This window comes from Agelaius tricolor, unplaced genomic scaffold (assembly GCF_023055355.1).
Source record: "Agelaius tricolor isolate 1412-34295 unplaced genomic scaffold, bAgeTri1.0.p SCAF_9, whole genome shotgun sequence".
NCBI classification, from domain to species: Eukaryota; Metazoa; Chordata; class Aves; order Passeriformes; family Icteridae; genus Agelaius; species Agelaius tricolor.
In genome coordinates this window covers 11254053-11267360 of record NW_027269269.1, presented here as the reverse complement: position 1 = coordinate 11267360, position 13308 = coordinate 11254053, and the positions used below count along the sequence as shown (strand labels likewise).

At 45.1% G+C, this 13308-nt stretch overlaps 1 protein-coding gene across 2 annotated transcripts in view; it reads right to left on the bottom strand.

Moving 5' to 3' along the window:
- Positions 1-3139: 3139 nt before the first annotated feature.
- MAML2 (mastermind like transcriptional coactivator 2) overlaps positions 3140-13308 on the bottom strand; it is a 211739-nt gene continuing 201570 nt past the window's right edge. For both annotated transcript variants that reach the window (XM_071432733.1, XM_071432732.1), the window contains exon 6: positions 3140-7881. In XM_071432733.1, the coding sequence (XP_071288834.1) occupies positions 6899-7881 (983 nt within the window). In that variant the 3' untranslated portion in view covers positions 3140-6898. The remainder of the gene's footprint in view (positions 7882-13308) is intronic.

The window sequence follows — 13308 nt, the reverse complement described above, 5'->3', positions numbered from 1 at the left end:
GATGGAAATTTCATTGGTGTACGAATTATACTCATATATTAACCTGACTGTTATTTGTGTCCACTTGTTCATGAAATCAGCTTATGGAACTAACCCCATAGGCCACATCTACAAGAGGAGCTTTCCATATCAGATCCTTAAACAATACTACAATAATTTATAATAAATATTTCTCAGCAGCTGGTATGCTAGGACCTCTTCAGAAACTAATTAAAAAAAAAATGTAGGCCTCTAGATTGGAACTTACCTGTTGTACTTAGAGGCCAGGTAAGCACAAAAGGTGATTTGAATACATTGCCTGGTTTAATTTCACCATGACACTCCAATATAATGGTATCAAGGATAAACCCTGCCCTTACAGGATGTTCATAGAACTTCACAACAACCAGGAACTTTACCTTTCATCTCAAATTGATATTGAGGGATAGGTTTTGCCATCAGAACTGTTAACTTCGACAGGAGTGCATAGATGCACCTATACTCAGCATTTCACCCAAACACTGAATAGCACCACAGGGTTTTCCCCATGTTCCCGGACAAGAAGGATAAAACAAAGCAACTGTGTCCTGTCAAACAAGGCAGACCAGTCAACCAGAGTGAAAACATGTCAGGCAGCCCTCCAAAATAAATGTAGATAGAGCATCTTTGTTGTCTGAAGCCATATACAGGAATGCAGGAGAAGTCATCCCTTCTGCCCTGGGAGCCTCAGGCTGCCTCTGCCACTGCTTGTCCTGAGGCTGCTGGAGCAGCTCATGCAGCCTTGGTACCCAGGCACACAGCCCACCAGCAACACACGTGTGTCCACCCACAAGGGCCATCGCTTGCTGGGTGCTCACTCCTCAGCACACAGGAGGCTGGGTCACTACAGGGAAAACAATCATCTAAGCTTCGGCTCTTTTAAAGGAGCTTCTTGTAATGAAAATGCCAGTTTGCCAAATGCTGTTTCATGTTGAGTTTCTTTTGTTTGTTTTGGTTTTGACTTGGTTTTGTTTTGTTTTGCTTTCTTTTGTTTTGGTAGGTTTTTGTGTTTGTTGTGTTTGTTTATTTGTTTTTTGTTCTATTTTGTTTGGCTTTGTTTTTGGTTTTTTAAAGATGAAATTTCTAAGTCTTAATCAACCTGCTTTTTTCAGCTTGCCTGACCTTTTCTGCACCCAGAATGCCTAATTTAAAAATTAGAATGAAGTAAGGTTTTACCATGGTTGAAACTTTTATTGTGGCAGGAGGAATCCTGTCCATGTCATCCCTGTCCCTGCAGCTGCCAGACCTCCCTGCTGCCGTGGGAGGGAGCAGCGCTCTTGGCTGTGCTGCCCGAGCGGGTAGTGGTTCCCACCAAGTGATCTGGATGCAGTGGGAAAGGTCAGCCCTTGCCTGGGCCTGGTGCAATTCCTGCTGTGCTGCATCTGGCCAGGCAGGGAAAATATTCACTGCCACTCATGTCTCACACCTCCTCCATGTGGCCTCACTGGCTACATCTCCCTGGGCACAGGAGACAGGCCTGAGGACATTTTCTGGCAAGGAAACTGTGTGGCACTGGGTGACTTGTATTTTATATTGTCTTATCCCTCTAGTCCTGCACCCACAGTGGGAATGGCTTTTGATTGTGAGACCTGCGTGGTCGTGGCCATCAAGCACTGCCAGGGACTCAGAGCCTGGTGGCACAGACAACCATGCTCCAGAGACAGGCAGGGGTCCCAGGCTGTTTTTCAGCTCACTGGCAAAGATGAACCTTCTGCTGGTGGATGACAGCCCTACCTGATGCTCCCACATTCTGCCTGCCTTGCCTTTTACCTTTACAGCTGAGATAGAAAAGACACACTTTTAGGACATGTGTTTCTTGATTTGTTTCAGATTTACCTTTGGATGAGTGGGACTGTGCCTTATTTTCCCCAAGGGAAGCACTTTCTATCACCCATGCTGGAAATGCTGAAGTGAGGAGAGAGCCACACACCTCCTGGGCACCTCCTCACTTCAGCATGTCCACCCAGGATCAGGACTATGGGCACAGCCTCTACAGTGGGACACTGAGCATCTGCCAGCATCCTCCCCCATCCCTCCTGTGAAAGCACCAGGTTCCAGGGCAGGACAAAGGAGCCATTTGTGGGTAGGAGTCAGATACAATGGAGTCAGATACAATGGAGGGACCCAGCAACATAAGCAAAAAACCTGAGGGCAGCAGCCAGTAGAGCTGGTGTGGTGAGGGGCAGCCAAGGGAGGTGCCTTCCCACTTATCCTGTAGGGGAAGGTGAGCAGACAGGGACTAAAAGGGTGGATGTGCTGCATGGCAGTCCCTCATCATCACCACCAGCAGTGAAGCAGTTAAGATGTGGGGAGCCCTCTTTTTTTTTCCCCTACATCTCAAAATAGCACAAGGCAGCCTTTGAGCATGGGCAGTGATGTGCTGACATTTGTCCCTTGGAAACATCCCCTCCACCACCCCTTCTGCTCAGTTCATGGGGCAGGAAGAGCCGCCCACTTGGAGATGGAGCCCGGAAAGCCTCTCGAGGAACAGGACACTTCCTCAGGGCTGACCTTCTAAAAATAGCCTGGTAGGGATGAATGCTTGTGTGAAACAGCCTGCAACCCAATGTGATGTTGTACATGCTGGAATCTCTATAGGCTGGAATCTCTTTAGGCTAGAACGAGGTGTAATGTGAAGGAGGCAAGGAGGAAAGGAGAAGCCAGTTGTCTGATTTCTGCTTCTCATTAGGGGTCTCTGATAGTGAGGGGAGTGGGGCAAATATCTCCAGGGTATGATCCAGGGCAGGGCATGGGCTTGGGAACCTAGCTGGCCCTCTTGGGGTAACTGACTCTTGGGGGTACACAGTTCTCAGCTTCAATTTTTGCAGAATCCCAAGGCAAATTGCTCTGTTGCAAGATTCTACCAACCCATTCAACAGATAGCATTTTTATTAACCATTATTTGTTAACCTTTTCTGGTAGTGAAACCACATCTTTAGCCAGTAGGAAAATATCACAGCTCTCTGGCAAAGAGGCAGGCTGAGCTCCTGGAAGCTGCCAGATGTTCATTTTTCTCTCCCCCCTCCTAAAATATCAAAATTTTAATTTACTCAGATGAATGAGCAGTTGACTAAACAGACATTCAATATAAAATTCATAGTAAGAGAAGAGACACTTGGGATAATTTTGATTGATTTACTTGGCAGAGTTTTGATAGCTACTGAAAAACATACTATTCATGTTTAGGTGAAAAATAAATGGAGTCAAATAAGTGTCACTGCATAGTACTAGGAGGTATATACAGCCACATGTAAAAATGCATAAACACAAACATTTCTGTACAGCAACTTTTCTTTTCAGTCTGTATAGAGAAACACTGGTTTATAATATGGGGAAAATATAAAGCAGACATACATGCAACAAGGACATGACAGTTACATAGGTCCCACCTGCCTCCCAACAGCTGAAATAACAATAATAACAATAATTATAATAATAAAAGCCTTTTTTGGGGAAAAAATTTGAAACCTGGAATGTTTTCATGTTGAGGTTTCCAGAGAGCTTCAGATGTGAAACATATCTGAAGGTGATTTAAAGGCTTGATTCAAAGCCCTGTGAAGGCAATGGAAAAACTCCATTGGTTTCAGTGAGCTTGGGGTCAGACCCAGCTATTTAACCAAGATCCCATTCTGCCCTCCCCCAAAACCCAAAGTTGAAATCTGCAGATAAAAATAAACAATCATATCATACAAAACTTTGTATATAGAATACAAAAGGTAACAGTTGAGTTTTTGTATAAAATACAACTTTTTGATAGTATATTTATTTCACATATGTATAAATATAACCCAAATAATATGATTTTTATTATTCCTACCAAAATATTATTACTTTTTGTTGTTGTTTTTACAAAAGTTTACAAAACAAATAATTCTTTATATTTACAACCCAATACTGTGAAGAGTGCCCAGTCAATGATGAAAAATAGATTTTAAGGGTAGTGCACTTAGCCATTGCAAAGAAAGAAAAAAAAAGACACTAGCTCCATTCAGATGCAAGTGTTCTGAAGAAATGATACTAGATTCAAGTTTTGGTTGCTAGAGTCTTTCACGAGCTCTCATTTCAAATGCATCAGGCATATATATACAGGACTGGAAATGGCCTCTACCTTTTTTGAATTTACTTAAGACAGGATGTAATTTTGCTCCCAGGGATGGCACTCACAGCCCAGTGTCTTTTGCACTCAGGCTGAGGCCAACAGGACAACACTCAGCATTGAGTCCACCACTGCATGATACCATAGAACCTTGGAATCATAGAATATCCTGAGTTGGAAGGGACCCACGAGAATCATTGAGTCCAACTCCTGCCTCCTTGGGACCAGCTCCTCAGCTGAACAATTTTTTTTTGCATTATTCGAGGACCTTGAAATCAGTCTGGCCCTAATACAGAAACCAGTGGTGGCTTTTTCAATGGCATGTGAGGGTAGTTGAAGTTACCAGACTGCAGTGCCCACTGCTGATGGTGATGCTAACTCAGCCTTGGCCTCAGTGGCATCCATGGCAGCTGTCTGTCCCTACCAGTGTGCTGGCAGTCACTGCTGACCTGCTCGTGGGCAGGCAGTGTGTGAGGCAGAGAAGCCAATCTTCCTTTCACTTCAAACTCATGGAGCTGCTGCTTCAGTCTAGTTTTGCACGATTTATATGGGACATGTTTGTTATATCGCATCTGTATCTCTCCAAGCTTAGGTGGGACCCCAGTGGCCTGAGCTGAAAAGCTTTTCAAAGGCTTGAAAAAACTTGTACTGATATATCAGAGGGATCACATGCACCCTGACCAAACCTGGGGAGAAGAGGGAGCTTTCTGGGCAGCTGAGTCACCATGTTACACAATGCAGAGGTGTGCAATGATCACTGGCTGGGCTGGCAGAAGGGACTCTTCAGCAGGCTCTCTTGTCCCTCTTATTTCTCTGGGAATGAACAGCCTCTACTGGCATATCTAACTAAATGCCCATGTTACACCTATTGTGGAGGTGCTGGTGCTCATTTGTCTGACGATGCTTCTTGAAACATCCTGAAAAATTGTGCCCATTTGAAATGACAGGGTGAAATAACTGGAAAAGCCTTATTAAAACCTCTCACAAGAAGTAGGTCAGATAAGTGCAGAGGCTATTGTCAAATAGTCTACTCATCCCACTGCCACTAACAAGGATGAATAAAGCACTTGCACGGGCTGAGCAATGCCTCTTGGCACCAAGGCATGGGAACGTAGGCATTGTATTCCTTTGCCACATCTAGTTTTAGCTAATTCAGAGGAGGCTGTGAAACACATTGCACCCCATCATTTGAAAGAACAGCACTTTCATTTGAATTGTGAGATCTGTTCCCATCCATGAATCCTGTCTGAATCACTGTGCAGCTGCTTTGTAGTGACATAGCATATCCTTCTGATGCCATTACTGACCAAGCCTATAGCAAAGAATTTAATATAGTCAAGACTATTCCCTGGCAGGTGTGGAACAGCCTGCATCCTTACTGCTCTGCTCTGTTAGCCTTCAAGGCAAGGTGGCTGCAAACTGCTCATGGGAATGGTCCTTGCCCCAGTATATCTTCTTTCTATGCACAGAAACTGCTCAGGACAAAATTAGCTGGTCCATCCCCAAACCCAGAACAGATGATTGAGTCCAGTGCCCAGAATTAATCCCCAGAACTGTTTCATGTACAAGCACAGATGTGGCTGATGGAGCCTCTTGCTGTGAGTTATAATTGATGTGCATGCTAGTTTCAGGGGCAGAGCCTCTTGTACTCCAGAGAGAGGCTGTGGGGACCTGGGCCATCAGCAGGACTCTTTCAACTCTCCCCATATGGCAAAGGAGAAAACAGGATGGAACCAAAATGCTGTGCAATCAAAATGGCAGCTTCCCCCAGGCAGGTAGATGATGGCATTTCATCTGGGCTAAAACTGTTTGAGAGAAGAAGATCAGGCTGATTGATACCTGATTGATACTCGCCGTGATTTGAGATGAAAACAAGGACAGTGGCTTAGCTGAGCCACTTTAGGTATCTGCCCTTCTCTAAGCTGGACTGGGAGAGTAGTCAGGGACAAATCGTGAGCACCCTTCTCACTCAAGTTTCTATTAAGTCACTGGAGTCCTTGGGGAAGGGCAAGGTGGCAAAGTGAGGATCCTGAGCTTTGGAAGTAGTTCATCTTATGTTTCCCTCAATGCCCAGAATGACTGTGCTGCTGGCAGAACAGCAGCATCCTCTAATACTCACTGCAAACACTGGTGAAAGGGAGAACGCAAATGCTAGAGCACACCAAATAACACGCTGGATGATCTGTTTCCTTCCTCCCTTGGATGAGACCACTTATCCTGCTGTGTGCTACAAAAGGTTTATAACAAAATCATTTGGGAAGGCAAATGTAAGTTTGTACTGTGCAGAAGTAAACAGTTTTTGTAATGCCATGAGATTTACACAGGGCTTGATGCTGTCAGGGCTGAGAAGTCCCAAGGAAGTAAAGGGCTGTGAACAAGATGACTGAAGAGCTGTGGAGCACTTGGGGCCTTACTTGCACTCAGAGAACTGATGTTCCACAGCTCATACCACTGTCTGGTGCTTCCATGTGTGGGAAGCTGAACCATTTTTTCCCCGGAGCTCCTCTGAGAAGAACCAATGAGTTTGCAATGGGCTGGGCACAGGTCTGGAGAACAGACCCTTCACATGTTTTCACTCCTTTGTGGCAGGCAGGAATATCACTTAGACTGTCACTTCAGTTTTGTTCCTAGAGCTACTCTTCAAACAGGGCAGTTGCTCTATGTTGTATTTTAAAGGACAGCCCAGTTACTGGAGTGTAAATTAATGAAGCAGGTTGTTGGTATCTAAAGAGAAAGCTAATGTCCTTGCTGCCTCTTCCTCTGGTTCCCTCTTGGTACTGTCACTTACGAGTGGTTCCCTAAAATTTCATCGAGGTTGATGTCTTTCATCCAGTCATCATTACCTGGTTCTGTTTTCAGTAAAGAATCTATAAAATCCGTGTCACTGTTGAGCGCAGGTCCTATACTGTCCCCTTGCTGGTTCAGAAAGTCAAATGCTAGGTCACTGCCATGCTCACTTCCTTGGTACGCCCGGGAGGTTTGGTTGGTGGTTGTGAAACCAGTTGATGGCAGAGATGATGGCGGTGTCATACTTGTTCCTGGCTGATTCAAGGCAGGCACAGTCTGTCCTCTCAGCTGATTGGGTCTTATGCTGAGCCCTCGTAGTGAGCCAGCAGATTGTCCATTTAGAGTCTGGTGCATTTGGTTTAGAGGGGGCCTCATTTGGACTCCCGCCGGTAACTGGTTAGGAGGTGCCAATGCACGCTGAGGAAAATGCTGGTTGCCTACACTGCGCTGCAAAGACTGGTTAGGATATGGAGTGCCCGTGGGGAAACGCACCCCTGCAGGTTTCAGTGCATCCTGCTGCTTCACTGCAGCCTCTTGCGGGGCCCAGTTCTGGGCATTGGCAGTGGCCGTGATCATCACATTGGCTGGCCGTTGAGCAGGGATAGCTGTCGCTCCATGGGTCAAGCCTGGCCTTATTTGCTGAGTGTTGACCACTGACCCCGTCCCAAAAGCTGCCCCGTTGTTCCCCTGGGTCATGGTTTGCTGTCGGGACACCATGGGGTTATTCTGACTGGGCAGAACTTGATTTTGGTTTCTGTGTGGCTGCATTTGGTTCATTCCTGAAGTCACATTGTATGTGCTTGGTTGGTTGCAAGGAAGGTTCCCGTAGCAGCCCAAACTCCGAGCAGCAGGAACAGAAGGCATTCGGGTTCCAGCAGGGGTGGACATGAGGCTGGAGCTCTGGGGCATGATGCTGTGAGTTGAAATTGGGTTGGATAAGGACATGTTGTTGGAGCTCATGCTCACAGCTGGTGAACCACCTGGAAAGAAGAAAACAAAGCGTTACAACAAGCGTGGGTGCATCAATATGTGGTGTCATTCAAATACCAACAGCTCAAAAATCCAGTTTTCTATGAGCAGAGTTTCTTGAAGAAGACACTTGCTCTTAAGAGGACTTACATGAACTTGCTCAAGGCCTTGAAGATGCCTATCATCCAAAGGCTGGTTTGGTCTATACTAAGCCACTGTGGTTTTTCCATACCTTCAGAGGAGAGCACATGAGCCAAAACTGATGCTCATTGTAAGAGAAATATTGGAGCAGGGAAGGACAGACAGAACCACTGGGCAGAAGAGAAGACTTTCCTGCCTTCCTTTACAGAAGCACTAGACACGTCAGGACAAAGCCTCTCTAACTGATCAGAGATCAATAACTTTTCCTTACAGGGCATGGCTCATCCTGGCTTCCTCTAGAGACAATGGGGAGTGAGAGGCACTTTAATCAGACTTCTTTTCCACCTTTCTTAAACACCTACAGCAGCAGTATCCATCCTTTGTTTGGGAATGTCTGTCCCAGATGACAGCAGGAGCCAAGAGTGCCTCTCACACATTTGCAGCCGTATGCTGGGGCAGGAGCTCAGTCCAGTCTGTGACGTGCCTGTCCTTCCACGTGGTGGCTGAGCAGGCATGGGGACATGACCCAGTGCTGTGCCTGGTGAGCCCCACATGTGCCCTTTCTAAACTCTCTTCCCAGCTGGGCTTATGGCTATTTGCCCCTGCAGAAACAGACTTGCCAGTGAGGGAGCCACACATGATGTGCCAGCGCTTGCTGCACCTGAACCTTTTGTGCATCAGAAAACTACAAGTTATGAGTTGGCAGGAATTGATCACTCCTGGCTGATTCTGCCCAATGAAGGATTTTCCTGTACTTAACAACTGCCAATGGATGACAAGAAGAGAGAATTTTCTTGCCTTCAGCTGCCAAACCTCAACACAAGCTCACTTCTTTGGCTACATTGCCATAGTTTGAGGCCACAGTAGGTCACTTATACCATGAAAGCTGAGTGCTTATGCAGTGCAGGACTGAATTAATCCCTGAGAGACTGGTTGAAAAAGACCAACCACTTTTTAAACTCAGCCAGTGTAGATGGCACTGTGAAGAATCCTTTCTGCACACAACCAGCTGCTCCACATTGTAATTCCCTTTGCTACTGTTGCTTCCAGTACAAACCCTACAAGAAGCACAGCTCAAAAAAGTCAGGTTCAAGGCAAATGAAAGGAGATGTTTCTTCACAGAATGTATGGGTCAGCCGAGGAAATCTGTGCCACATGGCACAGTACAAGCTAAATTCTCACACATCTTTGGGTGGCCCTCAAAGTGTGAGAAAAGCTGTCAAATGAGCTTGCTACCAAGGTACCACTGCATTTCAGGAATTCTCTGAGCCTTTCCCAGAGGAGGAATGAGGAGATTTGCTGTTTCATAGGGTGCAACTAATAGCAATTTTTGGGCATGAGACATTGCCTTGGTTAGATCCTTTGTACATATGGCAAAACCAGATGGAATTTGACTAACTTCAGCTTCATCACAAAATCTTATTATATATTGGTCTGCGTGACTAATTTTATTAGTTGGTCCATCATAAATTCCTTCCTACTACACAGTGCTTCGAGACTGTGTCATGCCTGCAGCATTCTCCAGATACTTCAGTCTCAGTGTGTGGCATGTTTTCCAGTCCCTCGATCCTTTGGAAGTCCCTTCAGAATGTGGCAGTTTTTGATGTTGATTTCAGAGCTGTACATCATAGCTGGTCACAGCAATAACTTTTGCACATCTCCATTGTGGATGTAAAGTAAGCTCTATTTTTCCAGTTCAGCATCATCTGGGACAATGTTTGCCTATCCAATTTCAATCACACAGCCTGCCCACGGTGATATCTGAAGACCTGTCAGCCATTTCCTTTTGAGCTATGTTAATTCTGTGCCACTCAGGTTTCTTAACCAAAATAGGCAGTAAGAAGTCAGATGCTTTAAGGGACATAACCTGAACAACTATTGCCTTTAAGTTGTGGATTCATTGAAAGAGATACCATGCAAGTTTAAAAAGATTCTTCTAACATTAGTCCATGTTGCTTGAAATTAATTAAATCTTCCCCTTCCTTAATTCTTTATTATTTGGGCTGTACCTGCTCCCCAGTAGTTTTACTGAACTCTGCATTAGGCTACTAGGGCTGCAATTACCTACTTAGTCTTTTAATTTTTATCATGGCATTAGCAGTCTCCCTTGGTGTTTCAAGACTACATAAAAGGTGACACTGAAAATTTGGAGAACCTGTCAGCCAGCTCTTTTAAAACTCTTTTAGACAAATCATGGGCATACATATTTAAAAAGTCTATGTTTAGGAACAGCTATTTAATATACTGTTCCTGTTGAAATTTCACCGTAATGATGTTCAGCTCCCACAGTCTGGAACCAAAGAAAAAATTGTATATTTCTGCTTTTTCTGCATTATTTTTATACATATGCTATTTCCATTTAGTAATTGATGTAAAGGATTCATTTTTTTCCTTAAGGACTTAAAAAATAACTCTTCCCAAATCATTATTAACACTGAGTGTGACTCCACAACCAGAGTGCTTGTTTCAAATCAATATAGACATAGATACCTAAATTGGAAGGCAGCCTGTTCCACAAACAGGCTGCAAGTGGGACTGTAGAGGATCTAATTATCCTAACAACTGTGTTGTCTTAACTTAAGCACCTAAATTCAGTCCCTGAGCTGGGCAGCCCCTGGGACAGGGTACGCTATGGGGAGTCCACCTGTTTTTAGCCCAACAGGGACGATCACATTCCCACAATCAGTGCTCAGCTGGCAACCACGTGATTAGCCCCATCTTTGGCTTTGCTGGTGGGTTGTGAATTTTTGGAACTACTGTAACATCTCCTATGAAGACAGGCTGAGACAGGTGGGGTTGTTAAGATGGGAGTAGGTTCTGAGGTGATCTAGTAATTTCTAGTACCTAAAGGTGGCTATGAGAGAGAGAGAGAGATGGGGACTTTTTACGAGGATATGCAGTGACAGGACAAGGGGGAATGACTTTAAATTGAGGTTTAGCTTAGACATAGGGAAGAAATTTACTCAGGGGTGGTGAAACACTGGACTAGTGAAAGGGTTGTGGATGTCCCATCCCTGAAAGTATGCAAGGCCAGGCTGGATGGAGCTCTGACTACCCTGGTCTAGTGAAAGTTTGGAACTAGATGATCTTTAAAGTCTCTTCCAACCCGAACCTTTCTGTGATTCTGTGATTTCTTTTTTTTTTTTTTTCAGGGATGATAGGGATGGGTCCCTGATTTTTTGCTCCTGTGAGCCCATAATAAAGAGAGAATTCAGTGGCATTTCAAGAGATGGTTCTCTCCCTCCAGCTGAACTGCAAGTTTGTAGAGTCACTTCATTGCCACTGGGATGAAGCCCCTCATGGGGTGACCCTGCCAGCTGTTGAGCAGACCTCAGGGCTACCATCACACTGCAAATGCTACACTTTTTGAAGAACACAAGTGTTTGGGAAGGGGTTGTACTTTTTGCCAAAAGACGAAGCTTCCTCTTTCTTTGTTTTGCTATTTTTATGCTTTTATTTTTAACGCAAGTATTTTCCATTCTTATTTCTTCCAGATGGGAAGAAATGCCTTCCCCAGAAGCACTCTGTGCAGCAGCTGGGCACCCCAGGCTACAGCAATCTGGAGAAACAGCTTTTCTACCCAATTCACCTGCTCCTTTCTTGGGGGTCTCTTGCCATGGCATGGCACTGTGGCGAAAAGTATAGGGAAATAAAATACTCAACCAAGTTTCTCCAGCCTGTGCGATTTTATTTAGCTTTTTGTTTCTTCTTCCCTGATCTGAGCAAAGCTATTCCCAGAAAAAGGAAACAGTTTCCCTACTGTTACTCCCTTATGCAAGAGTTTCCTAATCACTCCCTCTGGTAGCTTTGCTGGAAGCTCCCAGCACAGCCCTTTCTCCCAGGCTCTCATGAAAGGCTGCTGTCCTCCCGGGGCTCACTCAGCAGGGACTTGAGATTTGAATGGACAAGTGCTGCCATCCCCACATGTTTCAAACCGAGGAGATGCGACTCCAAATATCACAAGACTGGCAGAAAGTCCATCAGATTAACAGCAACAAGAGCTGCCACATAACAATGGTGATCTACTCACTTTGGAGCCTTTCACACATGTGGCTGCACTGGCTTCCATTTTCTGTCTCAGGCTAGAAATGGATTGTTTTTAAGTAAAAGCCAAGAGTCTCAGTTAATCATTTGGTTCCAGGAACAAACCTTTAAACAACACACCAAATCACAAGATTCCTCAGCAAAATGCTGGGCTTGCCAAAGCATTTATTTTGGGAATACAGGAGATACCAAGCCAGCGAGCAGGGCCCTTACCATGGGATATTACACTGGGATGCTTGAGCCACTTTACTGGAGAAGATTAATGCCCAGGTCCATTAGAAAGCAGCAGTTTCCAGGCTGCAGCAAGGTTATCACTGCTAGAACTTGTAAGCAGAGCAAAGGAGTGCATGAATGCTGCTTGAGTGGCCCAACCTGGCCCATCCCTACATAGCCAGCAGATTGGGCAGAGGGGTGGCATGTGAGTAAGCTGCACTTCAGAGCTCATTAAAATTGTAATAGAAGCAGAAAATGTTGTGCTACGAAGGACAGGTAAGAAGGAAAGACTCAGATCACTGGCTGAATCTGCAGAGCCAATAATTATGGAAAAACAGCAAAAAAAAACCTCTCTTCTTTTTCTTTAGCATGTTGCATACAAAAATATACTAGAAGGCAAAGAATTCTTTTTATACTTATATGCACAGACACTTTTGCAGTATAGAAAACATCCTTTGGTCCCATCTGCTGCATTTCCCCCACCTCCTCTCCCCTCAGCATTTTTTCCTTACTCTGCCTTTGCTCTCTGAGTCGCCCTCAGCCAATCAGCAAGGTGAACAGTATGAAAAGCCAAACAAACAATCCTGTGCTCCAACAACTAGATTCTCCTAGGAGGTCAGGGCACAAGAGTTGAAACAAAGGACTAGTCCTGAAGTGTTGGGCATTTCCTGCCTTGGGCAGCTCTGGCAGAAAGCAAGGGCTTTTACTCTACTGTTTGACTGATCTGTTGAAATGCTGCATGTAGAGCAGCTCTAAGGCCATGACCACAGCCTGTTAAACACACCAAAAGTACCACTCATGATGGTGCTGTGTGGGGTACTTAAAAACCTGTGTGAGGGTCCTCACACTGTACATGAACTGCTGTTTGAAGGGAGAAATGGTTCTCATCTCAGTCCCTGAACCAAGTTGCACCACATATGTGAGAAAAGCATCTGAACACAGTGAGGTTGCATAGTCAAGAGGACCTCTCTGCATCAGGTATGTGGGTGCACATCTGCCCCAGATAGTGCTAATGGGAAGGGCACCAACTCCTCCTTCCC